Below are 25,883 nucleotides of genomic sequence, written 5' to 3'. Positions count from 1 at the left end.
ACACCACATGTAAGGGGTAGCTGTCATTGCAGAGGAGTTAATGCATTCTGTCGGGATTGAATAAATCACAACCTCAGTCAGTACCAACAGCATTTATGTATTTGGACAAAGACCCCACCCCCATACCCTTTCAAATTGCAATAGCATATTACCAAGAGACTATATTTAATAAGTTATTCACTTCTCATTTATTTAGACATGATGTATTATGTACACTATCAAAAAAAAAAAATTCAAAACCATACAATTTTGGGGGTGATGTACAAATTGGACCCCAGGAATGGAGACAATAAGTAAGAAAAAGGCAAAAGAAAAAAAGAAAAAATAATGTTTGGAACTTAAATGTAGATAAAACTGGAAAATGGCTGATATATTGATCACTCTTATCAGCACCTGTAGAAGACAACATTTTATTATTTGCCTCTGATGCTAGCATAGGGTGTTTAGATTAGTGTCACAGTTATAGCAATCCTAACCTTTTAGAAAGACTACAATAGCTATTCTCAGCCTTACCATTACAGATTTTCTTCTTTATTTGAGTTTTTTACTTCATGTCTTGAGATATCCAGTACATTTTCTCTCTTTGTGTGTCTTTTCACAGTTTCTTTGAGACAAGCTTTGCTATGTTATAGAGGCATCTTTACTGGAACAAGGTAGTTGTATGACTGGATGAGTGGATTGCTGCCTTTATGGAATGGGTCACTAAGTGAATAGTACCATGTGACAGCCAGCCAGGCATATGTCTGTGCCAAAGTAGTGTCTGCAACTGAGACTCATTTACTCCAGCACAGACTGGATGTGATTGACAGCCATGCCAAAGGGTCTTTGGCTCCTTCCTGATTTTCTGTTTCCACTAGAGGTGTCCTCTGGGACTTGGAATTCATGCTACAGTATATCAGCAGAACAGCTTATGGCTGTAATGAGGATGAAAAGCAAACTGAAACCAAGAACGTTTATTTTAATATATGTTGCTCTGAGTTTCACAAACTATCATTTATTTTTAGTTGTGCACCATGCATTTGATTTACATTAGACATTTGCTTGAAAACCATCAGAACACTGACAGACATTTAAATTATTAACTGGTGTACATAAATGGGATACAGAAGAGGGCAGCAAGTGTGAACTGTAATCAGATTCATTCGTTTTTTTGTTAATTAGTCATTCATTAAACTGGAACAAAGAAATCTAATTGTAATTTTTCCTTTTTAACTTTTTTATTTTATTTTCACCGTCATGATTGAAGTTACACAAGGCACTTTATTATTCAAAACTGGAACACAGTAAGGCTTTTCACAAAAACAACATGTCATAAGCTATTAATGCAAAGAGGCCACAATTCATTGCAGGATCCAAATCACGATATCTATTTTTAACCATAATTCCAGTGATGCCTTGCAGTACAGTCATTCCTGTATCTACTTAAAGCAGTAGCTTTTTGAATTGATATTTGGGATAACAGTTGTGACAGAATTAGGAAGTTTTGAAGCTATAACCTTTTAACTCAGCATCAGCTAGCTCATACAGTACCTCTGTTAAAAATGCACGAGTATAGCTTTTACTGGCATTGTTTGACAATTCTTGATGTTCTCGCTCCTTTGAACATACAAGTACAGATGTCCTTGCCATGGATAAATTAATGTTTGCACAACTGCAGTAGACTGCAGAAAAACACTTTTCATGAAAGAATTAATTAATTAATTCATGAAATGAATCATGAAAGTTACATTACATTCATGATTTTTTTTTTAAAAAAAAGAGATTGTGTCATATTTCATTGAACCAGGACCTGTCATAATTCTGGGCTCCTGAGTTGTTGCCACTCTTACAATATTCCTTTCTGTAGAGAAAGGTATGAATGACCTTTAGCGTATTTCTTCAAGAGATAGGGTCCACAAATGGGATTATATTGACATGTGCTGCTGTTAATGAACTATTTTGACACCATTATACTCTTGGTTCTAAATGAGACCTTGCACCTGTTCCCTAGTCATGTCATAAAGCTTTATGAAATAGTGTTTGAGTCAATATCTGCGGTTTGTACATGCAGATGCACAACCTCTTTTCAAGAAACCAAGGTCTGATCCTGTGTCTGCTACAAAGCACAGGCCCATCTTCAAACCGCTCTTTTTGTCCAAGGTTTCAGAAACAAACAACTGTCTCAGCCAACCTGGATTATTTAATTAGTCAAAATAATGAATATTATAATTAATATTGAAAAATGGAGTCTGCTCATAGTGAACTTCACACCAAATTGACCAGTGGCCTTGTTTTTGCGGACAGTGCAGCCTCTGATACTGTAGAGTAGATCATATCATCTATTAGTTTTGAAAAAAAGAACATGGTGGCCTCACATGGATATGCAGTATTATTTAAAACTATACAGTAACATCAGTAACATTTTTAACATTCTTAGCCAGACAATAAACCATTATATTTTAACTATAAAACTCACATAGAGACTCCTGATGAGTCTAGACTCTCGCCTTTATATAGTATTGCATTTATAATATTCTGTTGCAGAATTTTCTGTGGCTATTTAAAGTTCCCAAAGGATGCATTTTAATGATTTGGTGACCCTCTGATTTTCCCTCCAGCACAATCATCAGGCCAATATGTGTATACTATATTTCTAATACTCATACCCTAGAGGCCAACTTTAATGGACTGAGCTCATTCACACTCCCCAGAGGATGGACTCATTCCATAATGGACTCCATAAACTTTCATCCTGCACAAGCCATGGGTCAAATTGTCCATCATGCCTGTCTCAGTATTGCTGCCACCAGTATGTGGTTTTACATCAAAACAATAAGAATTGGTGTTTTAATATATGTCATATACCATCACAGTGTTTTGACTTAGAAATAGTTTCCGTACCTACAGTAGGGCTGTAGAAATGTAGTGTTTGAAATTTTTAATGCATGATCTTTCATTTATTATTCTAGATCTCCCCCTTTTGTGTTCGTTCTGTGGTTTTACTTTGCTTTTATGTTTCTTGCTGTTTCTTGCTGTTCTTCTAAGTGTCTTTCCTGCGTATATTGCACTGTTAATCCTACCAGACTTTGCACACTCTTACATTTATCTACTGAGATCACAGAAGAGCCCATACGTAAAGCCTTAGGGGGATGGCTGTATTATTAAAGACAAGAGACAAGAGATTGCTGAAGGTCCTGTGAGGCAGTCTGCTTGATAGAATTATCTTCAGACACTTACTTTAGAAAAAGGTGGTAGAGGCCAAGACAGCTCAGTCTTAGAGTAACTTTCTGTTTCTCATAATGGAACAGCTGAACCTAAATTAAACTTAAAACTAATCAACTGAATGAACCTTTGTTACAGCTGAAGTAATGACCCCTGCTCCCCTTTTTTGTCTCTTAGTGTTACGCGATGACTTCAGACAGAACCCACAGGATGTGGTGGTGGCAGTCGGAGAGACCGCCAGTCTCGAGTGTCAGCCTCCACGCGGGCATCCTGAGCCCACCACCTTCTGGAGGAAAGATAAGGCTCGTCTTGACCTCAAAGATGACAGGATCACGGTGGGTTCCTGCCCAGGGGGCACTCTTCTGCCTTTTAAACTACCCTTACACCCCAAATCACATACTGTATGATTCACTTGATCACATTCACCTGGCACAGTTACAATTTAAAGCACTTTGTGTTGAACTGGTTACATACATTTTTTCCTCAGGTTCGTGGGGGAAAACTGACCATCTCAAACACAAAGAAGAGTGATGTTGGGATTTATGTGTGTGTGGCCACCAACATGGTTGGGGAGAGAGAAAGTGAAAAAGCTCAGCTCTCTGTGTTTGGTAAGTCCCAGACACACTGGTTCAAAAAGTAATAGAGCATGACTTTCTCAGGTATTTACTGCTCACTAGCATATACAGTATTTTATCACTTTTTCACAAGTATATTTAGCTTCCATGTTATGTGCACTGCCCACATCCAGAAAGACCAGTGTTTCTGCAGCGGCCTGTGAACCAGGTGGTCTTAGTTGATGAGAGTGTGGAGTTCAGGTGTCAGGTCCATGGTGACCCACCGCCTACACTGCGCTGGAAAAAGGAGGACGTAGATATTCCCCGTGGCAGGTGAGGAGTGTGTGTGAATGTGTGTAGTGCATATGTCTGTGTATACATGTGTTTGTGTGCACATATTAATGCAGTAAAAGTGATAATGGATAAGCGCTGAAGCAGAGCTAATGAGTCCCGCAAGAACAAAAAAATATTTAACATATTACTCATGGAAGACTTTCATCAGTGTGGCAAAAATAATTTACTAGCCACAGAGAATCTCATTATATGCTGTTTGAACTACTTTGCTAACAAGAGATGAAGGTGTGTCCTTGGTTGCTTTTGACTAATACTCACTTTCAAATACCACTGTGCTTTGTGTTGTGTATAAGGCACCAAAAGGTCCAGGGATGGACATATAGCAGGAGAATATGTTTAATATAAAACAACCCAATACTTAAGCCCTACAGGGAATAGTAGCTATATGAAGTTAATAATGTCTGGTCAGTTGGAAAGGTTGGGATTCAATTCTGCGGTCATTTCTGAAGCCATAGTTTGTGGTGCTGTTGTATTGGATTGCATCCTGTTTTAAAGTATTCTTGTGGCTTGGTCCACCACTGTGTGCCCACATCATAAGCACATGTTAATTGCATTGCAATCCCATTAGAACACATATTTTTAAGTTATTATCGGCCTGTCATGTGGGTCTTAATAGTAACTGCAGTGGCTCATACTTTTAATTACATTATGACTCATTATGCAATCTGGCCATCCATCAAAATCTTTTCATGTCTTTGCTAGGTTTTAAGTAGTCCTTCTATTCAGGGTTTCAGAAATCTGATGACTAAATGACCAACATATCATAGTGTTAGGCGTCAGTGCATAAGTTATATTTATGCATAATCCCAGAACATTTCAAATGCTTCTGCAACTAAATTGAGCATTAATTCAGATTTATGTAAGAAAACTTCACTCGACAATTAAATTAAATCACTGAACCCAGGCAAACACGCTTTCCTAACTATCAACTGTTTCAGTGTTAATTTCAGACACATTATGAGACAGTTAAAAAATAAAGAATGTGCACAGCAACCTTTGTCATTCGCTCGGAAGGTTATGTAAACTGCCTTGAATTATGCTGGATTGATGCATGTAAATCCTTGATAAATCTAGTCTAATTATGAGAAATCTGTTTAAGATGCATAACTTGATTTCACAGTGGAACGTATATGTTATACTGTATTTGTCACACAAAATCTTGCTCTGGGTTGTTGGTACAGCACTGGATACTGTACATTAGCAGTATTTGGTTTATTCATAGCTCTGTGCTGTTTTCCTGCTTTTGATTCATGGAAATTTGGCAGCTATACTGTAAAACTAATTACAGATTATGTTCGTGGAAATGTAGACAGTTAATACTGCAATTGCTATCAAGTAAATCAAGAATTGAGTACATCAAATTCATCAAGTTTATCAACTAAATGGATAAAACATTTACTTGTGCTACAAGTTTAACTAGCACCTGTTACAAGCCATTACAACTATAAGAAAGCAAAGTGGAACCCTCTCAGATGTCTCCTGGCGTTAAGATATACTGTGAGGGAGAGTATAATAACTGCCTGTCTCACCATCTGGCAGTCTGTCTGCCTACCTGTGTTTTGCCCTCTACCTCAGTACCCCTTGACTCCAGAAACATGTCCTACTTTCAGACCCCCCTCGCCTCACTTCCCTCCTTCCACTTCTTTCATTCTTTTTCTAAACCCGTCAGCCTCCTGGGAAGTCTGTATCTGGGTCAGAGATGTGCTGTGAATGGAGTCCTCACCAGACTCTGGACAGACCCCACAACCCCCATCGATATTCTCCCCACACCCTTTGGAACATCTATTTCAAATGTGACTTTTTCTCACCCCTTGTGCCATTTCTCTGCCTGACTTGTCTTCCATCTCTGAATCAGTATGGCTGGCTAGACAATTTCACAGGATCTCTCACGCCAAAAGAGACCCCAGAGAGGGAGAGCCCGACTTCTTGCTCCTCTACTCATTCTGTCTGTAGCCCCTCTGAGGCGCTTATCTTTACTCTGGTAGCTGAGATGTTTCTCTCACTCTTATTGCACCAGTGCTGCCTCACAGTACAGTATGCTGCACTGGTGGATACACACTGATGCATGGAACATCTCTATGAATTAGTCATTTCTTACTGCTCAGCTCATTCATCAAATTCAGTTTGTCAGACTGTGCCACTCCCTTACTCTCAGACTGTTTGTCTATCTGTCTCTAGCTCTGTCTCCCTCTCTTTTCCTTGCTCTCATCCACTCAGATACACTCACACATACACACACACATATAGTATAGCATGCTGCACAGCCTACACCACAGTGGGTGGCTCGTCTTTATAAATATTGAAATAGTGGAACAGTCAGGGTTCCAGCTGAAAGCACCTTTCATTTTCCATGCCTTCATTGCAGCATAATTGCTCCCCTTTTTCTGCCTTTGCAGCAGTGTGTGCAGCAGGGAGTCTTAATTGCCTCAGAAAGTCTGTCTTTATTCTATCAAAAATGACACAACCTTTATAAGAGCTTCCATCTAAGACATCACACAAGTTTAAACAAGCTTGATTCAATTTCCGTGTTTGTTGTTTATATTTACTTTATTAAAAATACACATGCAGTATAATTGTTACTGATCTTCCAGTTTGATCAAATCAACCTTAGATGTCACTTGACTTGTCACTAATGCAGACTGCAGTTAGCTTAACTTCAGCTGCTCCTCTCTGTCACCAGGTATGACATCAGATATGAAAAAGAGGATTTCCTGCTGAGGATTAAGAAAGCTTCAGTCAGTGATCAGGGAACCTTCACCTGCCTAGCAGAGAACCGTGTGGGTAAAGTGGAGGCCTCTGCCTACCTGACTATCAGAGGTGGGTAACTGCTTGTGGACTCACTCGTGGCAAAGCTCACAACCCATCCCTGATATATTTTGTATCTCCCAAAGCAGGCCACAGGACAATCAGTCCTTTATTGCCCATTTTACGAGCGTTATTGCCCCCCTGCTGAAAGGCTGGGCCTGGCCTCAGCTTTTCTTTCATATAGCAGGCTGATGTAGTAGATTGCTTGAGATCTCCAGCTAGGCTCCAGATATGAACAATCTAACCAGCTTTAAGTGAACTGTTATGACCTTTCCTGGGGGGTTCATTGTCCATCCAGCCCTCTCACTTCATATTTACCCCATATCAACAGGAGGGAGATATTTCATAGGAAAGGTTGATAATGTAACAATTAAAATATTGCTATTTGTCAAGTCAGATCTCTTCTGCTTTCGACTCTTTGTCCCAGGAGTGAAGGAAAACATTGTTCGTACAACTTGAATGAGTAACATTTGACTTTGTACCAGCCAATAACACATTCTTAACACCTGAATCAAATGTATGTCATACATCATCATACATGCTGTACATCATAGATCACATAACATTAACTTTCTATTCCTTCTTTATCATATACTTTGTGTAAAAAATTCATATTCTTGTTCTATTATTCATTCATGAACTGCATTATTGTCTTGAAAAGATGTTCTGACCCAGTTTTAAGATTGGTGTTGGAGTCACTCAAGAGTGATTTGTTATATTAAGCCAGATTTATGCTTGTGCTTGAGTGAAATATTTAAGAAATGTATTGTGAGTTAACACAGATCTAAAAAAATAAATTAGGTGTTAGTGTTGTTATATTTACTCACTAGCTGTGATATTATGTTTTTAATTAAATTGAGCTGATAAGAGGAGATATTGTAGGTGCAACAAAAGTAATAAACGAGATGGCGGCAGTCAATGATGTAAATTTCCATATAATTATATTTTGCTGTATTTAATCAATTTAATTGAATCTGTTCTAAACCTGCCCTTGTCAAAGGGTTGCTTCATTTACATGAGACACCTTAATATAAAAACAGATCTCTTAACTGTGTGAATGTGTTATTTTTGTGACATAAGTAAAGCATTACATATAAATCACTTCAGCCAGTGGTTTTTGGCATTGGGTTACCCTTTCCCCTTATTGTTACCAAGGTGCCATTTCCTCAAGGCCCATGCTGTCACCTGCTTTGGTGACTGAGCTCCACCCTCTCCCCCTCCCGAACTTCATGGATGGAAACCCAACTCCATCTCATTCATTTCTGATTTTCATTCTTTTTTTTCCTGTCCCTCTGTTCTACTCCTCTGCTCTCCTTCTCTCTGTGTTGTGCGTTAATCTCACCCACACCATTGTTGTGTCACCAGCTCGCCCCGTTGGTAAGTAAGAGCTGATCCCATTGTGCATGCGTTGCTCTCTTTCTGTTTTTAATCACACACATGTATGCATGTACTGTTGTGGCATTCCACCAACACATTCATCAAACTAATATTGGACATGCATATTTACATTGTTACTATCAACCCTTGACTTCCCCTGGTGGTCTTTTGTAAAAACAGTGGATTTACCACCTCACTTCTTTCAATGTGCGGGTCCACATGTGGTTGATGTGCCTTAATTCAAAAACTTGAATAGAGAAGGACATTATGGCACCCTGCTAATTACAGTACCGGATATCATTCATTCTGATGTTTTGGCCGCTGGATGAATGGCTTGAGTGATTGGCATAGTCAAGAAATAGTTCTTCAACAAATAACACACACCCAGTGCATGAACCTGCTAGCTTACCGCTGGATATTCAGGCTAAGCATTTTCCTTCAAAGTAGCCCTCCTGTAACACACGCTTTGGAATACTCTGCAAATGTGTCTACTATTGTGGTTTATTTGACCTTCAACCTCAGAGGCACCCCAGTTTGTGGTGCAACCCCGAGACCAGATTGTTGCTCAAGGACGAACGGCTACCTTTCCCTGTGAGACCAGGGGCAAACCTCAGCCCACCATCTTCTGGCAACGAGAGGGTAGTCAGGTGAGGATACTGATTTGGACATAATGTACTTGTTTATGTGTGTCCTTAAGTATGTGTGCATGATGGGGAATTAATTATTTATCATTTCTTTTTTCGCCCTTCTTGCTAAACAGACATAAATTGTGCAGCAGCATCCACAGTAAAATATCTGAAATATAAAAGTCAGACTAAATGGATCAAACCAGGGTGACACTGTGTGTGGTTCTGTGCCACATACAGATAATGAAGTGGTCATTTATCATCAATCTACACCAGTCTGACCAGCCAATTCACTTAGCAAAGAAACAATGTCATGTGCTGTATTAGAGTCATTAGACATAATGAAAGCAGCTTAATGTCCTTTCCTGCCCATCAGTTTGTCTGCTTGGGGTGCAGAAACGGATAACGCTGATGCCTCAATTTCATGACAATGACTGCAGGTTATCACAGCAGGATTATCACTCTGGGGGTAAACTGCTATTCAGTCCTAGTAGGAAAGAGACCCACTTTTCTAACTGAATTGTACACATAATTACTGAAATATGTAAGTCCTGTATATTGAAGGCATGTCTTGAACCCAGTAGTGATTAAAGTCAGTTGTGTTGGTAAAAGATAAAATACAGTAAACTCAGTCTTGCATTGAGACATTTTTAATTTTCAAAACTTAATTTTGGCAAAATAATTTAGTTATAGTTATAGTTTTAGGTATTATTTATGGACAGGAGGATATAAATGATTATCATCTGCATAAAATAAGAATGTATATCGTTTGTTACCTGACCAAAAAAAGGATGGGTCTTAAAATTGATCCTTGGGGTACAACACAGATGAGTTACGCAGAACCCTGTCAGAAAAATATGATTTAACTACTCAGTAGCCAAGCAATTCCATATTAGTTCTTGATTTTTTTTAACCAAGAGAGCAGCTGGAAATATGAAGGATACTGTATGTGCAATACTAGTCCAAATGATCTCTTTAAAGCAGAGGAGAAGTTTGTATGTGAAGATATAATATATGCTCAAAACAACTGAACTGTTGAAGTTACAATATTCAGATTACAGCTGGAGACCAATGCCTTGAATTCCTCACATTCAGACAAAAAATATAGTTGTCAAAAAGAAAGAAAAGGAAAAAAAACAACTTCTCATCAAATTTAAGGGCGGTTCCAGTCGCTAGATTTAATACATTTGGACCACCAAGCAAGTATGTCATTCCATTTTATTTACATTTCTTCCCACTTTCACTCCCTTTAGGATCTTCTGTTTCCCAACCAGCCAACACAGGGAGACAGCCGTGTGTCTGTGTCCATGAATGGAGAGTTGACCATTTCGGCAGTGCAACGCTCTGATGCAGGGTATTATATCTGCCAGGCCCTCACTGTCGCAGGCAGCATCATGGCCAAAGCCCAGCTTGAGGTAGCAGACGGTAAGGCTGGATGCACAAGCACACACGCCCCATCTGCACACAGCAACAAAAGAAATGTGTTCCTATACAGTATACTAAAACATAAAGACTTATTTTCTTAGTTATGTGATTTAACAGCCATATAGTGCACCAATAACAATTATGTTGAAACATTTTTTTTACTTACATTCCATTTTTACGCCCTGTTAGGTACATTATACATCAGGGAGGTACATGTACAATATTAGTAACTACTCAAAGCACTATTGCATGATTGCATGGTTCAATACACTGGTAATACCACCAGATTGAAGCCATTATTTTTTCCCTCCACAGTATCATCTGGAGAGATATGGAATAAAATTAGGGTCATAAGTATTCTAGCTGAGTATCACCATATCTGAACGTGTGAAAACATTTTGTATGAATACTTTCAAATATGTGAATGTGTACAACACATGTACACGTGTGTAACGTTTTGATCAAATGAATTCAAATGTTTGAATGTGTAAAAATATATCTGAACCAATAGATTTAATTTTTCAGTCTGTAAGAAGATCTGTAGCTATGCATGACGTTTTGTCAACAAATGAAAAAGATTCACAGGTATAATTTTTATGTGTATGTGCATAAAGATTTGTACAAAGGTTTGCAGTTACACATCGGGTTTGCAGTTACACACTTATCTGTTTGTGGGTGAAAAACGTTCACACAGAACTCAATTGTATGTGTGAATCCCAAGTTTACAGGTACAAATCAAATCTACGAGGACAAATCAAACGTACAGGTACAAGTTCTTTTGTCCCACATTTGACGCTTCCTCCTGGATAGCCAATGGGGATGCTCTGATTAACATATCATTTTACTATCCAATCACGGAGCCTGGGGGGGTGAGCCTTTCTAGCAGTTTTTTCATGCAGTCTGCCAAGGGGTAGATTGCTAGTGGTGTATACAGCAGTTCTTTTCTGTGTACTGAATCATTAGAATCATTAAAAAAATGTCAGTGCTTGACCAGAGCTCTGACGGCATAGTCCCAGTCACTGAACTGAAACATGGCAGAACCGTGTATATTCCTCATGATCCCTGGTGCTATTTGAGCTAACAGCTAGCGCAGCTAATGGCTAACACCGGAGCTAACGGCTAACCTCCACTCTAGATAAGCCTCCCCTAAACCTATATTGTATGATATTGTATTTTGTGAAGTCTATGACCAACGTTGTTGAATCATTGTACCTAATGTTAGCAACCAAATTGTTTTCATGTTGTAAGCACATTAACATTATTTTTATTAGGGCTGTCAATGGATTAAAAAAAATCTAATTAATTGCACAATCTGCTGTGATTAATTTCAATTAATCACTTATTGTCTTATTAATATTGAAGCTTTGTACACATTCACACATTTGAATGTATTCATACAAAAGGTTTTCACACATTTAGATATGGTGATACACAGCTATAGTACTTATGATCCCAATTCTGTTCCATATAGTAGGCTTTAAAATCATGCAAAACACACATACATAAGCTTGCAGCATTGTTGTGACCTAGTAAAACATTGAATCCTTTATACTGAAGGCTATTTGTTTGCCCACACTTAAATTGCCAAAGAGGCATATGTATGTTCTAAAAGCCAGTCACCCACAATGATTCTTTTCATTATCACCTCACTGTGGTGAATTTGAATGGTCTAAAAAAACTGAAATTGTGTAAAATAAAACTGTCTCCTTGATGGAGAGACACTTTGCACTTTTTTCGACGAAGCTTTAATGTCAGCACTAAGTGGTGAGCCGCTGCCAGCTCAAAGCTGTTGATGCCCCACTCTCCTTTTGTTTCTTGGCTGCTTCTCCCACACATTATTGAATTAACATCTGTTAGTGTTTTTTGGAGAGGAAATGACTCCTGTTCTGTCACTCAGAGGAAACGGATCAATATCAAAATGTTTGGTATAGAGCACAAGGGATGGGGGAAATGTGGTTGATTGATGGTTGTAAACATAGATGGATAGAATGTTGGCATGATGTCAAGTAGAGTTTTGGAAGCTTGCTCAGTGCCTTTTCTAGCATTACTTAAGAATGGACAATTAGCTGGAAGAAAACCTTATGAGGGCTCAGATATGGACTAGTGCTCCAACCTGGGCATTGCTTTGGATGTGTGATTGACAGGTGTACTAATTATTCAGTCAGACTTGAGATAATGGCACTTGCTTCAACTTGATGAAGCAATCCTGATTAGAAAAGGAGTCATGCACTCTAAGGCCATGCTCAAGAATGTTGTGTGTGAGGACTGAAAGTGAGGCCGTATTTTTAGCCATATTTGCTGAAAAATGTTTAGATCCTACTGAACATTCAGATACACTGAGAGATGGTGTGAGAAGTTTCTATGGATGTGAAACAATACAATCTATTGTAATTCATGTAGGAGCAAGATACACATTTTTAAAGTCATAATTCAAGTGTATATATAGTGAATAATGGATACTCAAAAGATAGATTTTTGGCTTAGTATGGCTTCAACCTCTCTGACGGATTCCCACAGACAGTGAGAATGCCTTGAGGCTAATTTGGCTTATCAAAGAGTACAAACCTGAAGCTCTATCTTTCAACTCTTGTTTTGAGCAGTGGTTTAGTGGTGTTTGTAGAAATGGATGTGTTTATTAGGCAGACTCATGTAATTAATGTTTTAATAAACAACATTCACTAAGCGGCAGCCATAAAGTTAGTAATTAGGTCTCCTAACATCCATTTGTATGCAAACTTAAAACAATTCAGTTTATTTTGTAGCCTGAATAGTAGCCTGGTAGTAATCATAAGTGATGAACAACCTTAAAAAGCAACATTCTGTTCTTACCTTTGTCACTAAAGCTGGAGCATATGATTGCATTTCTTACAGGACTTCAGGCTAAATCGGGAACAGCAATATGATGTTGATGTTGGCTCTCTAATCACTTGGGGTAATGATAGCTGTAATGTTTTCCAAAACAAGACTGTCTATCTTTAGCCATAATAAAGACTAATCTTATGCTGAAAAAAATAGACTGTTTTGACTCTGCAGGTATACCAGACCAACCTGACACCACAAAAGAAAAACTGAAACGTTGAAATTTCCAGATGGTTATTTGGATTTGTCCTAATAAAATGTGAGGGATCACCCGCCTCCCTCCCACCACAGTTACCCAACTGTCGCTGATCCTGCTGTGTATTTTGCTTAGTGTTGCAGCCTAAACATTGTTCATAATCCCTCATACTGTCGCTATCTATTTTTGTTTCTTTGGTGAACAAAGGTTTGTAAAACATGCATTGAGAAGGCGGCCAGTATTTAAATTGAAAACTGACTAAATAAATACATTGTAATGAATGATTTCTTTTAATTTCATGCTCATAACACTATGTCATATCAGTCAAATCCCAGTAAATGCTTGACAACAACACAGTGTAGATGATGTTAATATTGCCACATAATGCAAACAATTCAGCCTCTATAACAACTGACATATTGCATGTGGTTCTGCTTACTGTACACTGTACTGCTCCTAGTTGTACCTGATTTGTCTGCTACACTGCTTGAGCTGCTGTGTTCCTCATTGTGCTGAAGGAGGTGCGATAAAAGATAAGGCAGGGGGAACCTGCTGTAAACACTTGTACGAATGGAGACAGACCTGATAACAGTGGAGAGCAGCAGTGAGGAAATTGGAAGCGGGGGGTTGTTACAAGGCCTAGAGAGATTCAACACTCTAGAAATTACTGTTGCAGAGTGCAGGGACTGTTTTCTGGATGATATAACATGCTTTAAAAAGCTTTAAAAGCAATGTATTGTTGTTCTGCTTTGCATGCTAATTCAGAGTTTAGTTTTGTGTGTGTGTGTGTGTGCGTGTGTGTGTGTGTATGTGAGGTGGGGGTGGGGGGGGGGGGGAGGTTAGGAAGAGAGAGGACAGGCATGAATGTGTTGAGAGGTGTTATAAAGAAGGTATGGTAATTAGCACCACGGGTGAAGCATCGTTAATCCTTACCTAGTAATTAAAGCTCAAAGGTGTGACGCAGTGCCATGAGCACACTGCCCTACTGTGGAAAAGGCTCAAAAACAGTCACTTCCTCTCACAATAGATCCATCAGGTTGAACCCTAACATATTGGGTCTGCAATTACTGCAATCACAAATTAACACCTTGTGATAAGGTCAATTTTTTTTTTTTGTGCGTGTTTTTTTTATTTTTTATCCACAAATCAGGCAACATCGAACTAGTTGGAATACAGTCATTGTTTCACACTGACACCATGACATCAAAATTACAGTGCTAGAAATGTGTTCAAATAATAACACTTGTTCCTTGATTATTATCCTTAGCCCTGAAGGACCGCCCCCCACCAATCATCCGGCAGGGCCCATCCAACCAAACGCAGGCACTGGGAGGTGTGACCCTACTTAGGTGTCAGGCATCAGGGGACCCAGAGCCTACGGTCACTTGGCGAAAGAACGGGGCCAGTCTGCTTGGAAAAGACCCGCGGTTTTCCCTGCTGGAGCACGGCAGCCTTCAGATCCAGAATACCAGGGTGAGTTATAGTAGATTACAGTGAGATGCATATACATAGGGGTTAACATGTGGCATTTTACCTGTAGCATTAGGTGGCAAAATGGCTTCCTGGTTAGATACCATTAAAGGATAATTGCAGATTATTACAATTTTGGTTTTATGTTTGTAGTTTTGGCAATTATTATTGGTTTTGTTAATATTGTGCATACCAAAGTAATTGCTGAGATCTTGGAAGAAGGCAATATTGCAAAAGTGAAATCTGATGGGGAAAGGAATGAGCAGCAAGCCTCTGTGTTTTAAACCTGACAGCTCTATCAGATTCTTCATTTTTTGTGTTACTGCATTCCCAGATCTCAGCAATTAAAGTAATAGGTACAATCTTATTACTGATAGCAATGATGGCCAAAATCACAAAAATAAGATAAGAGTTGTAATCAACCAGAATTATCCTTTAAGCTAAGTCTTCCTGGGCAAACCATGTGACAACAAGCACAAGAGCAAGACCTGCTGAAGTACAGAATCTTTGACCAAGATTTGCTATCTTTTTGCCATACATGAAGTAGGCGATTGCAGCAATCAAGGTCCCCTGGCAGTAGATCTATCAGGACCGAAGGATTAATTAATAAAAACAAAGGATTGTTAATTAATGTTTGAGAGAATATTTTGCCCCGAAATGAAAATAAAGCCATTTTCTATTCAGCCCGTCATCAGTTCAGTCTCCTGTAGATGTTTGCCTGCAAACAATCATATTGTGCGCACATTAAAGGTTCTACTAACCTTCAAGTTATGCATGTACAGTATACACTATACTGACACAGAACATTCAAACTACATTCATCCACACTGCATTGCAATGTTTCACCTTCAGTAGGAGGGACTTTTGATTGTCTACCTTTCACTGTCTATGAAAACAACTATGATTAAAAAAGATATATAGGATGACAGATATAAATGTATTTCACATTCAAAGAACTCAAACAAATGTGTTTATTATTTGAGTTCTTTGCGTCTGTACGTCACATCCTTCTATTGCATGTGAAAGAGAAAAAAAGAAATTATCTTGTCTGCCAGCTGATGTCAGCTGAATGTAATTCAAATGGACAAGTGTAGTCAGGTTGCTTTTAAAAGATGAATAGCGAGTATTGATTTTATAAGACGTTAAACGTTGCTATTTAGTCCGAATCTCTGAGGCAGCAGTTAGACCCAAGGACTCAAGGACAGGGACTAGTGAAAGGAGTCTAAAGAGGGTAATATAATGGAAGAACTGCAATATACAGTTTCCTGTCACAGTGTCAAAGTGCTCTGCCTGTGTCACTCTCTCGTCTGCTCTCTCTTGAGAGATAGCATATTTGTCAGTGGCTCCTAAGGTATTGCCAATATAAAATAGATTGTCATATCTCTTATTTCCTGTGTCAGCACTGATGATGGTAATGTTGATGGCTCTGGGAATGGAGGGTGACTATTATTGGAGGGAATCAATTAAGAAAATTAATGTAAGCTCTTACTGGGCTCTTTTTTTCATTGGCCAGTGTTAAAGTTTTCTCTCATCCACTCTCGGGCTTTTCTCGAGCCAAATGCAGGCCAGTGGAGGTTAATGCATTTTTACTGTACTACTAGCTGCAAACCTCCTTCAAAAGCCCAGGCTGACGTAAGAGCTTGTAGAAACCATCTGGGATCAGAGTCACAAAGGCTATTAGATTCAGTCTAACATAGCAACAGAGCACAGTCTGAGAGCTGTATTGTTTGTGATTTGGATGAGGGGAAAACAGAGACAGCTTCACCTAACTATTTTAACTATCTGCAATCATTATAATAGTTAATGTTGCCATACTGCAGATGAAATAAGAGCTTGTTTCACCATTTATGATAATATAATCTGTCTTCCATAGATGTCTGACTCGGGGTTGTACACCTGTGTTGCTACCAGCTCCAGTGGAGAAACCTCATGGAGTGCCTACTTGGATGTCAGAGGTCTGCTTCAGTAGAAACAATTAATATGAAAAATGAACACCACAATATTCACACAAAGCATAATGCTGCTTTGCTTTTGCAGTCATTCATTTTTGTCTCTTTACATTTCTTTTGTCAGACGCCACTGATCTCGTAGACTTCATGTCTCACAATGTGACGGCCCTCCCAGGGCCGCCCTCCAAGCCAGAGGTCACTGATGTTACCAAGAGCAGTATCTCGTTGTCATGGGAACTGGGGCCAGAGGCGGGTTCCCCAGTGTCCTCCTATGTCATTGAGGCCTTTGGGTATGTCTGTGACCTATGGCCTCAAGCTACATTTAGTGACCCCGAACTTTCATGGCAGTAACAGATGTGGGGGTTTCTGTGGGCATTCAAGCAAGCCAGAACATTTATATTTATATTTATATTTATATTTATATTTATATTTATATTTATATTTATATTTATATTTATATTTTACTGTATTTTACAAGAATGACATTTGTTTCTGGTATTTAAATATTTGAATGGTTTGGCAAATAAAGGCTCACATCAAGCAGAATATGATTGGCACATGAGAATTTGCTTTTTTCTCTCCTTACTAAATCATTGACTAATAGAAAGGACTACAAAAGCGTAGGATGTTCCATCATTGTTGCTCTGATTACTCTTTAATTATGATGACAGGAAGAATCTCAAAAGATTTCAGAGAGCATAGCATGTCATTACTGTGTGACATGTGATTTTTGCTCCCAGTCTCTAGGAGCATTGCCCACCATTGTAGCTCCAAATAAACTACAGATTTCTTATACAGCAATGATTGAGATTCCTCCTATCTAATTACATGTTTTCATGCTCTCTCTACAGTCAGTCAGTGAGCAACAGCTGGCAGACAGTGGCAGACCATGTGAAGACCACCGAGTTCACAGTCAAGGACCTACGACCCAATACTGTCTACCTGTTCATCATCAGGGCAGTCAATGCTCAAGGGCTCGGGGACCCCAGCCCCATGTCTGAGCCTGTCCGGACACAAGGTACAGAAAAAAACAATGGATTGTAATGGATTCTTACTGATAAGCATCACTATTTCACTCTACATGCCTGCCCTTCTTTCTCTCTCCCAGACATTAGTCCCACAGCACAGGGAGTGGACCACCGTCGCGTGCAGAAGGAGTTAGGAGATGTGGTGGTCAGCATGCATAACCCCGTAGTCCTTAGTTCCACTTCAGTGCAGGTCACATGGACTGTGAGTACTCATAACATTTGAAAAATATTGTGTTTTACTGTGGTTTATAGCAGTTGTGTTACCATTACCTTCAGAGGAACAAAACAAATTTTGTCTAAGCTTGTTTTAGAACTTTATACTTGGCATGTCACAGTGTTTGAGATTAGTTCACACACACACACACACACACACACACACACACACACACACACACACACACACACACACACACAGAGTAAACATTGTGGGAAAGGCTACACATTCATAGTCTGAACAGCTGACGCTTCTTCAATTTAGAATAGTTTAAGACGATGCAGGGATCAAGACTAATGTGTCTGTCCAGGACAAATACATACATGTGTCACTTCTGGAGGCAGTTTGCAGTCAGCCTTTTATCTGTGAAATGTTATTTCTGTCTGTTGGCAAGGTGTCCCTTCTGTCTGCTGCTGTAGGTTAATGACACACCTACGATGTGCTTACACTAGTCTGCTATTTCATGCTTGTCAGTATGACAACCATGTGCTCTAATGCTGTTTTCAGACTGACACAGTGACAGGATAAACCTGTGTCTGTGGTTGATCTGAAGGGGTATGTGCACATTATTTATTTACCTGGCTCCATTGGCGAGAAGAACATTCATTCATTACCCAATGTCAAACAGAAGTTTCTGTATTAAAGGGGTTTATGTGCACTGTTGTCTTTGTCTTTGTGTCCCGCTGTATGTCCTGTGGGGACAGTTGCACAGATGTACATTTCCCATTTTGGATTAAATATTTCAGTAAATTTTAATTGGACAGTTTGATACTCAGCTAAATGTCAGATGACAAAACAGAGATGCTCAACTAAGTGTCACTTGCCTAGTTGCCTAATTGTAATAGTAACCCTTATTCTAGACTTCATCTTGATCTCAAATCTTATCCTTTTATCAAAGATCACAGATCTGCAAAGTTTCTGTATCAGAACAATACTGAAAAACAGGATTTGTGTGACAGACTAATGACTAGACTAATGACTGATGTACACATATATAGTAAAGTATCTGTGACTCTGCAATTGTATTTGTAAGATATATGTTTGTTGCATCATGTGTTACAGCAACTTGGTATAACTTGGCATAGCTATTGTATGTGGAATTGAACTTTATGATAATGACAAGGCAGATATGATTTGAGAATAAAACAAGATTGCATTTAATCACATTGAATGGCAATAAAAGTATGCAGTAAGTACATTACAGTAGGTCTTGATTAATTTTGTCCTCTAAGACAAGTGGAGGGTGAACATAGATGAGCATACTGTATTTTGATTTATTGCTTCAGCCACATAAATTCTATTTCAAGAAACATAGCAGAACAAAAAGTGGCTGGAGGTGCACCTCTGTTTATAAGGCTTTTAGATTCACAAATCATTTTATTAATGTCATGCAGAATGAGACTACAAAGAGAGAGAGAGAGAGAGAGAGAAAGAAGAGATCAATCCTAATATATTTGGACTTGTCTGATAATAAACAGCTGCTTTATATCACTTGTAAAAGCCTTTTCTTGCTTCTGCCCTTGTTCACAAGCCATTACTATGAGTTCTACCTGTCACATATTTTACTCTTCCCCTGAAATATACCAGCAAAACTGGGGGGAAAAAAAGAAATGAAAAAAAATTCTGACTTTTTTTTTGATCCAGTATTTTGAGTTCAAACTGTGCTGAGGTTCTCTGACCCAGGCGTACTGTTCAGCTGTGACATATTCACAACAACTCTCTCCATGTGGCCTCTTGCTTCTCTGCTGCTAATTAAACCATATGATTAACTAAGCGTGCATTGTCACTGACAGAGGGCACAAACTGAATGCTCCAAAGCAGTTTACACACAGATGTATGACACCTCCCACATCATTACTGTGCAGTATGCATTCATCCCACTCTCTTCTCCTCTTTTCTCAGGTAGAGAATCCATCCCAGTTTATTCAAGGTTACCGCGTTCTGTATCGGCAGACATCAGGGCTACCTTCCCCAGGGCCATGGCAGATACAGGACTTGAAGGTCGCCTCAGAGAGAGACATGACGCTCTCTGGTCTGAAGAAAGGCATTGTGTATGAGATTAAAGTGCGGCCATACTTCAATGAGTTCCAGGGTGCAGACAGTGAGTCCATGACAGCACGCACCATGGAGGAAGGTAAGCGACAAATGAGTGCACATTTCTGATGAAAATCAATTTCTCAGCCTACTTTATGCTGCAAGAATGATGTAAGATTCAGTATCTTACGCATGAGCAGATGCATTTGTGTAAATGATTCTACCTACTTTTATATTTAGCTGCCTCCAGTAATAGCTTCCTGTCTAGATAGTAATGGATAATGGCATTTTAAGTACACCCACCCATGCACGCATACTGCTGCAGTGCCACGTCCCCTGTGTGTGAAAACAGGTCTCCCAGACAGCGCAGTGGGGGTCTGTGACAAGCCTGGGCCTCTGTGGGTTGGTGGGCAGAAGGGGAGGGCAGAAACTGTCTCCTTTGACATAAGCTCAAATCTCTCACTGCTCCTCTGCGGACCCCTGCTACCATGTCTCCGTCACACACCAATACCAGACCTGCATGATATGATCCCTGCTTCACTAATGCACACATAGACACACACACTCAGAGTTTTATTGGTGATAAGAATGCTTGGTCCTCTCCTTGTCCTCCTGTCTGGTAGCTCAATTGATCGGCTACTGGTTCTTCTTGAGTCAACTGTTTGTGACACAAATTAATGTAAAATAATACCATTTGTTGCAGATTTTTTATTTGTAAAATATACAACTTTCAATATAATTTAATGCAAATTTGTAACCTTAAAAATGAACAATAGTTGAATCAACACCTCTTTTACAGGCTCTCAAAAATGTAATGTAAACCACATTAAAAGTTCTCACAATTATAACTCATAGTCTACTCACTAGCTTTGTCCGGAGCTTTTACCCATATCAAAAATCTATGAGCAGATGGATTTTGCTTAAAGATTCATGGAGTTGGATCTGTTGATTTATGATTTTATCATTCTTAGCACTTCTCAGCCTATGAATTAAGTTTGATAGTTCATTCTTGACCTTGGAAATATTAATTTGACAATCCCAACTCAATGGTCTCCTTACTAGCTTATTCTGAGAAGTGCGCTATGGATGATGATCATAACAGATCAATTTCCATAACAACTGAGCAAAGTCCACCCACTGATCAAGTCAATGGCCCTTGGGTTGGGATTGTTTTGTCAGACTACTATAGTATGTCAAAGGTCAAGAATAAACTTTAATGCTTGATTCAAAAATGTTGTGTTAGCTGTTGTATAGTGTGGAAAACAAGACTGGCCTCTCCACATCCAGGTACAATGCCTGCTGGCTAGGTGAGGAGGGCAAGGACCTCTTTATGTAGTTTATTATAGACCCTACCCTGGTCAGGTGCCGCATAAGCTGGACTGTGTACTGAGAGCAAGTCATGATGAGGCCATTAATATAAAAGAAAACTTCAACCCACAGCATGAGAGGGATATATGAGAGGATCACAGTGCTGCATCTTCTTCCCAGTAGGAGGATATGAACAGGGAATACAACTGGTGGAGAAAGAGAAATTCGCTTCGCTGGAGCCCAATTAAAATGGCCACACAGGGTAACTGGAGGTCTTTGCAGTCTAGGGTAGAGGCTCTAGTTTCTTGGGATCCTGGAAAAAAGGCATCATGGTACAGGAAAAATTGGCTTGATCCACCAATACTCTAGAGCAGGAAATATGATGCACTGCAGAATTATGAGGGAAAACACTCGTTATTCATCAAAGGCAGATAGGGAATGTGTCACTGCCTTTGTGAAAGCCTAGCAGAGGGCATCTAAGGGGTCTCGGAGGTCAAAACAGATGATGTCTCTCACTATAGCCAGGGAGAAATTGTGTATCAAGATTAATGGTTCTCCTAGCATTCAGTGAGTTGTCTGTGAGAGCAATGTGGTATATACTGTAGGTTCTGTAACGTCACCGTCATCATTGTCATCCACAGGATCCTCAGGCTTTCAACCTATGGCAAATCAAATGAAATGCTATGATAAGTCCCAAGCAGCAGTAGTTGTTATTATGAGGATATACTGCTATTATGAGACTGGGGCAGGAGGGGCAGTGAAGAAAAAAGATAAGGCCATCCGGTGTAGAACAGAACTCTCTGACCCTACCAGATAGAGCTTATTTTACATTATACATGTGTTATATGGGGACAGGTATGTTAACATAGAGATGTTTGCTAATTCATGCATTAATTAGCTTAATTGATGGCCTCATTAGCATAACAGGTTATGTTTACCACTTGTGTATAGCAGGACATTAAGCAGCTTAAGAGCCTTTTGTTTAATTGCACAGTTGTGAGTGCAAATACACACATTCCCACAGACATCAGGAGCATTAATTGCTTTAAAGTTCTATTTTCTAGCTGCTGTGTTCATCAGTCTTGAAATCAGTATTAGTCACATTACTAAGAACATGCTCTTTGACCTTTTATGCTGTTGTGATCATTTATTGTAATGTTACCCTGAGTCATTACTGGTACTGAAGTCATTATTCATCCTCAGGGATTGCTCTCGTACATACGGAAATTGCAGAACTACCCGTAATGGTTCCGTTCTTCTCCTAATGTAAAACTTTAACTGACAGGGCAAGTCTCATCAGTCTGCTGAAGCAGCAAACTGTGGCTTGCTTGCTCATACAAAGTGCACTCACAGTAGCTAACCCCAAATCATCCATATATAGTTATATTTATATATTTTATGCATGGTAGTGATGTGAAGAACTAGGTAAAACTGGATGCATATTCTGGTGATCAACATGGTCAACTGGTCACTATGCTTGGCAAGATTTCTGTCAGTCGCTTCTCCCATTTTGCTGCCCTTTTATTTTATTATTTTTCATCCCACTCTTTTCCACATACAATATGTGGTTGCTGATATTCTATACTGAGGCTAAATTATGCAGCTGACTGTTTACTGATGCCTTGTGGGAACTGTATGTGGCAGCAAGCATATGTATACAGTCTTGCACATTTCATTCTTTCTTGCTCGAACCGTATTCAGGATGTCGCACAGCAATGTTTGACAGATGGAACAAAGAAAATTCGAAATTATCACTTAAATGCAATGCAACCACAGATGAATGTAAGTTTTCTACTGCCTCTTTTTGTTGCAAATATATTTTTAAAAAGAACAGTAGATAGACAGCTTTTGATCAAAGCCTAAGGATTGTGGTGACAATCCAGATGCGCAGTCCTCTAATAAACCAATTTCAGTGTTAACCATAGCTATTGTTCTGTGTTCATGTGCTCATGTGCTAGTGCAAAACACCAACATGTGGATATTGCAGCTTGGCTATCAAACAGCTTTGAGCCCATGTACTTTTTTCTTTCTGAAAATCAGATCAAAAAGATAAGTGATAAACGATTCCTGGCTTAAGTTTTATAAAGTCTGTTTATTAAGTTTGTTAGTTTTTTCCTTAATACACTTTATGATTTAATTTTGTGAATTTATCACTAAAAACACAATGGATTGCTGTAAAAATGCTGAACCAAAGAACCACACAGGAAGAGTCTTGTTTTTTAAGAATGTTGAATAGTGATCCAAATGATTTAAACGACCGACTTCCTTCCACTACAGTCTACCTGCATTTTTTCTGGTTAGTGGTTGTTTTGAACATAGAGTTGGGGTCATGTGTGTTTATGCCAAATGGAACCTCAACTTAAATATATCATGAGTGTAGGATCATTTCTTGAGTTTTATATTGGGTTAGCCTGTCATTAAATAAGTGATTTGCTCTCTGAACAGTTGAGTCATCACAACATTGTGACAGTACATTTGTGAAAAGTTGGTTCAATAGTAATTGCTTCAGAAAGTCAATAGAGTCTAAATGGCTGAATATAGATATCCACAAACTGGGTTGAGTCAATTTGTTAAATGTAATAAAAAAAGAATGCATCTCATACGGCAGATTTAATTCCTTTGTACTGCCAGACTGTCAAATATTGTGCCGACATGTCTTACCTGCTTAGAGCATCTCTTTTGAACACAAGTAACATCATAAAGGGAGGTTTGCTTCATCTTTCCAACTCAAAAAAAAAAAAAAAGAAGGCAGAAGTCAGTTTCAGGACCGGCATAGACACTTTTACTCTTAGGAGGGCCTGGCTTTATTACTCACATCATACAAGCCTTGCTTGCTTTTGCCTCAGTGAGACATGTTCATTGCATTTCTCTCCAGCCATTTACAGAACCAAGCCCATCTGGAGAATTCAAGTCACAGTAACCATGTTGCTGTCTGACCAGGTGGCAAACAAGACAATCCCGTCATGGCCCACCTGCTTCAGCTTCTCCGCACTGCTGTGGATATGAATGCCTTGCTTACATGGATCCACTGCAGATAGCATTATTATTTTGCAGCTCCTTAATTGGGTTCAAAGTAGTTATTTCATCCACTCAGTCAGAACATAATGATGGTTTTAATGAGAATAGTGGGGAACTATGTGCCCAGAGCTGTTGTGTGGTCCATCCAGTGAGAGATGATGGTTTGCTCAGTTGCATAGACATGGTGTATGCCTCCTACTGCCTGCAGTCTCTTTAAATCTATGATCTGTCCATGCAGGTCAGGCTGGTACATTTAAGAAATGACGCATTAGGGAGGGAGCTTGAATTTGGCACCGTGAGGCATAGCACCACATTTCTGTCAACAAACAATCTCCAAATGCTCATTGTAGTAAATGGACATTTACCATTTTCATTCAGATAAGATATGCAAAATTGAATGCAGCTACTTTAGAAGCATTTATATGTAGTTGTAATGGTGGTAATCCATTATGGAAGTGATGTGAGTTTCTTGGCAGAGGACTCATACAGTATAAAGACTTGCTGGTCTGCTTGGAATGGTTATTATTTGTGCAATTAGTAAAGCACAATTTGGACCTCAAATGCATAGTGTGTATAATTGAGGATGCCAGTAAAGTAAGGAAATATTAAAGTCAATATCATGGAAAAATTATGCATTTTTTAGGTCTCAGTGCCTCCCAGTTATACAAAAAACTTACCATTAAGATATGAAATTGAGATGAAGTGCCATCTGCCACGCTGGCTTAGAAAATACCTGCTGTGTGAATATGAATTGAGGTAGTGGGTGAGACAAATCCCTCTGTAACATGATAAAAAAAAAAACTGGAGACACTCCTTTTTCTGGTCAAAACAATTTATTCTATTTCATTCATTTTATTCTATTTTTCTTGTATTTCCTTTGTTTCTTTAATATTTTCACACCCCCCACGACCAACCATCAGCACCCAGTGCGCCTCCGCAGCAAGTGTCGGTGTTGACAGTAGGGAGCCATAACAGCACGTCCATCAGCGTGTCATGGGACCCTCCCCCCTCAGACCAACAGAACGGCATCATCCAGGAGTACAAGGTAGACTCAAGCCCTGTACCTGATGCACTTTCGTAATATACTGTGCGGCATTACAATGAATTCTGTCTGGCGTGTCTGTCTTTGTCAGATCTGGTGTTTGGCCAACGAAACTCGGTTTCATGTCAATAAGTCTGTGGATGCAACCATCCGTTCAGTGGTTGTCGGGGGTCTGCAGGCTGGAGTGCAGTACCGTGTGGAGGTAGCTGCAGGCACCAGCGCAGGGGTGGGGGTCAAGAGCAAACCCCAGCTCATCATCTTGGGTAATCCACTCACACACACACATACACCAAACGTGAAGTCAAATAAAATGACCTCATAATGGGGCACCAAGGTCTCCATCACAGACTGGGGGGGGGGGGGTCTGGAAAAATGATTTATCAATTTATCGCACTTGAAGAAAGAAGATTGCGCTTTACAACA

General features: G+C 39.4%; 1 protein-coding gene across 1 annotated transcript in view; it reads left to right on the top strand.

The window, feature by feature from the left end:
* LOC121910761 (roundabout homolog 2-like) overlaps window positions 1-25,883 on the top strand; it is an 82,150-nt gene that overhangs the window by 42,381 nt on the left and 13,886 nt on the right. The window contains exons 3-17 of the mRNA XM_042432072.1: window positions 3,379-3,536; window positions 3,689-3,809; window positions 3,950-4,088; window positions 6,790-6,926; window positions 8,280-8,291; window positions 8,814-8,938; window positions 10,171-10,342; window positions 14,665-14,870; window positions 16,741-16,822; window positions 16,941-17,106; window positions 17,668-17,834; window positions 17,925-18,046; window positions 19,961-20,192; window positions 25,339-25,463; window positions 25,552-25,723. Of these exons, the coding sequence (XP_042288006.1) occupies window positions 3,379-3,536; window positions 3,689-3,809; window positions 3,950-4,088; window positions 6,790-6,926; window positions 8,280-8,291; window positions 8,814-8,938; window positions 10,171-10,342; window positions 14,665-14,870; window positions 16,741-16,822; window positions 16,941-17,106; window positions 17,668-17,834; window positions 17,925-18,046; window positions 19,961-20,192; window positions 25,339-25,463; window positions 25,552-25,723 (2,136 nt within the window). The remainder of the gene's footprint in view (window positions 1-3,378; window positions 3,537-3,688; window positions 3,810-3,949; window positions 4,089-6,789; window positions 6,927-8,279; window positions 8,292-8,813; window positions 8,939-10,170; window positions 10,343-14,664; window positions 14,871-16,740; window positions 16,823-16,940; window positions 17,107-17,667; window positions 17,835-17,924; window positions 18,047-19,960; window positions 20,193-25,338; window positions 25,464-25,551; window positions 25,724-25,883) is intronic.

This window comes from Thunnus maccoyii, chromosome 13 (genome assembly GCF_910596095.1).
Source record: "Thunnus maccoyii chromosome 13, fThuMac1.1, whole genome shotgun sequence".
NCBI lineage: Eukaryota > Metazoa > Chordata > Actinopteri > Scombriformes > Scombridae > Thunnus > Thunnus maccoyii.
This window is presented reverse-complemented; position numbering and strand designations above follow the sequence as displayed.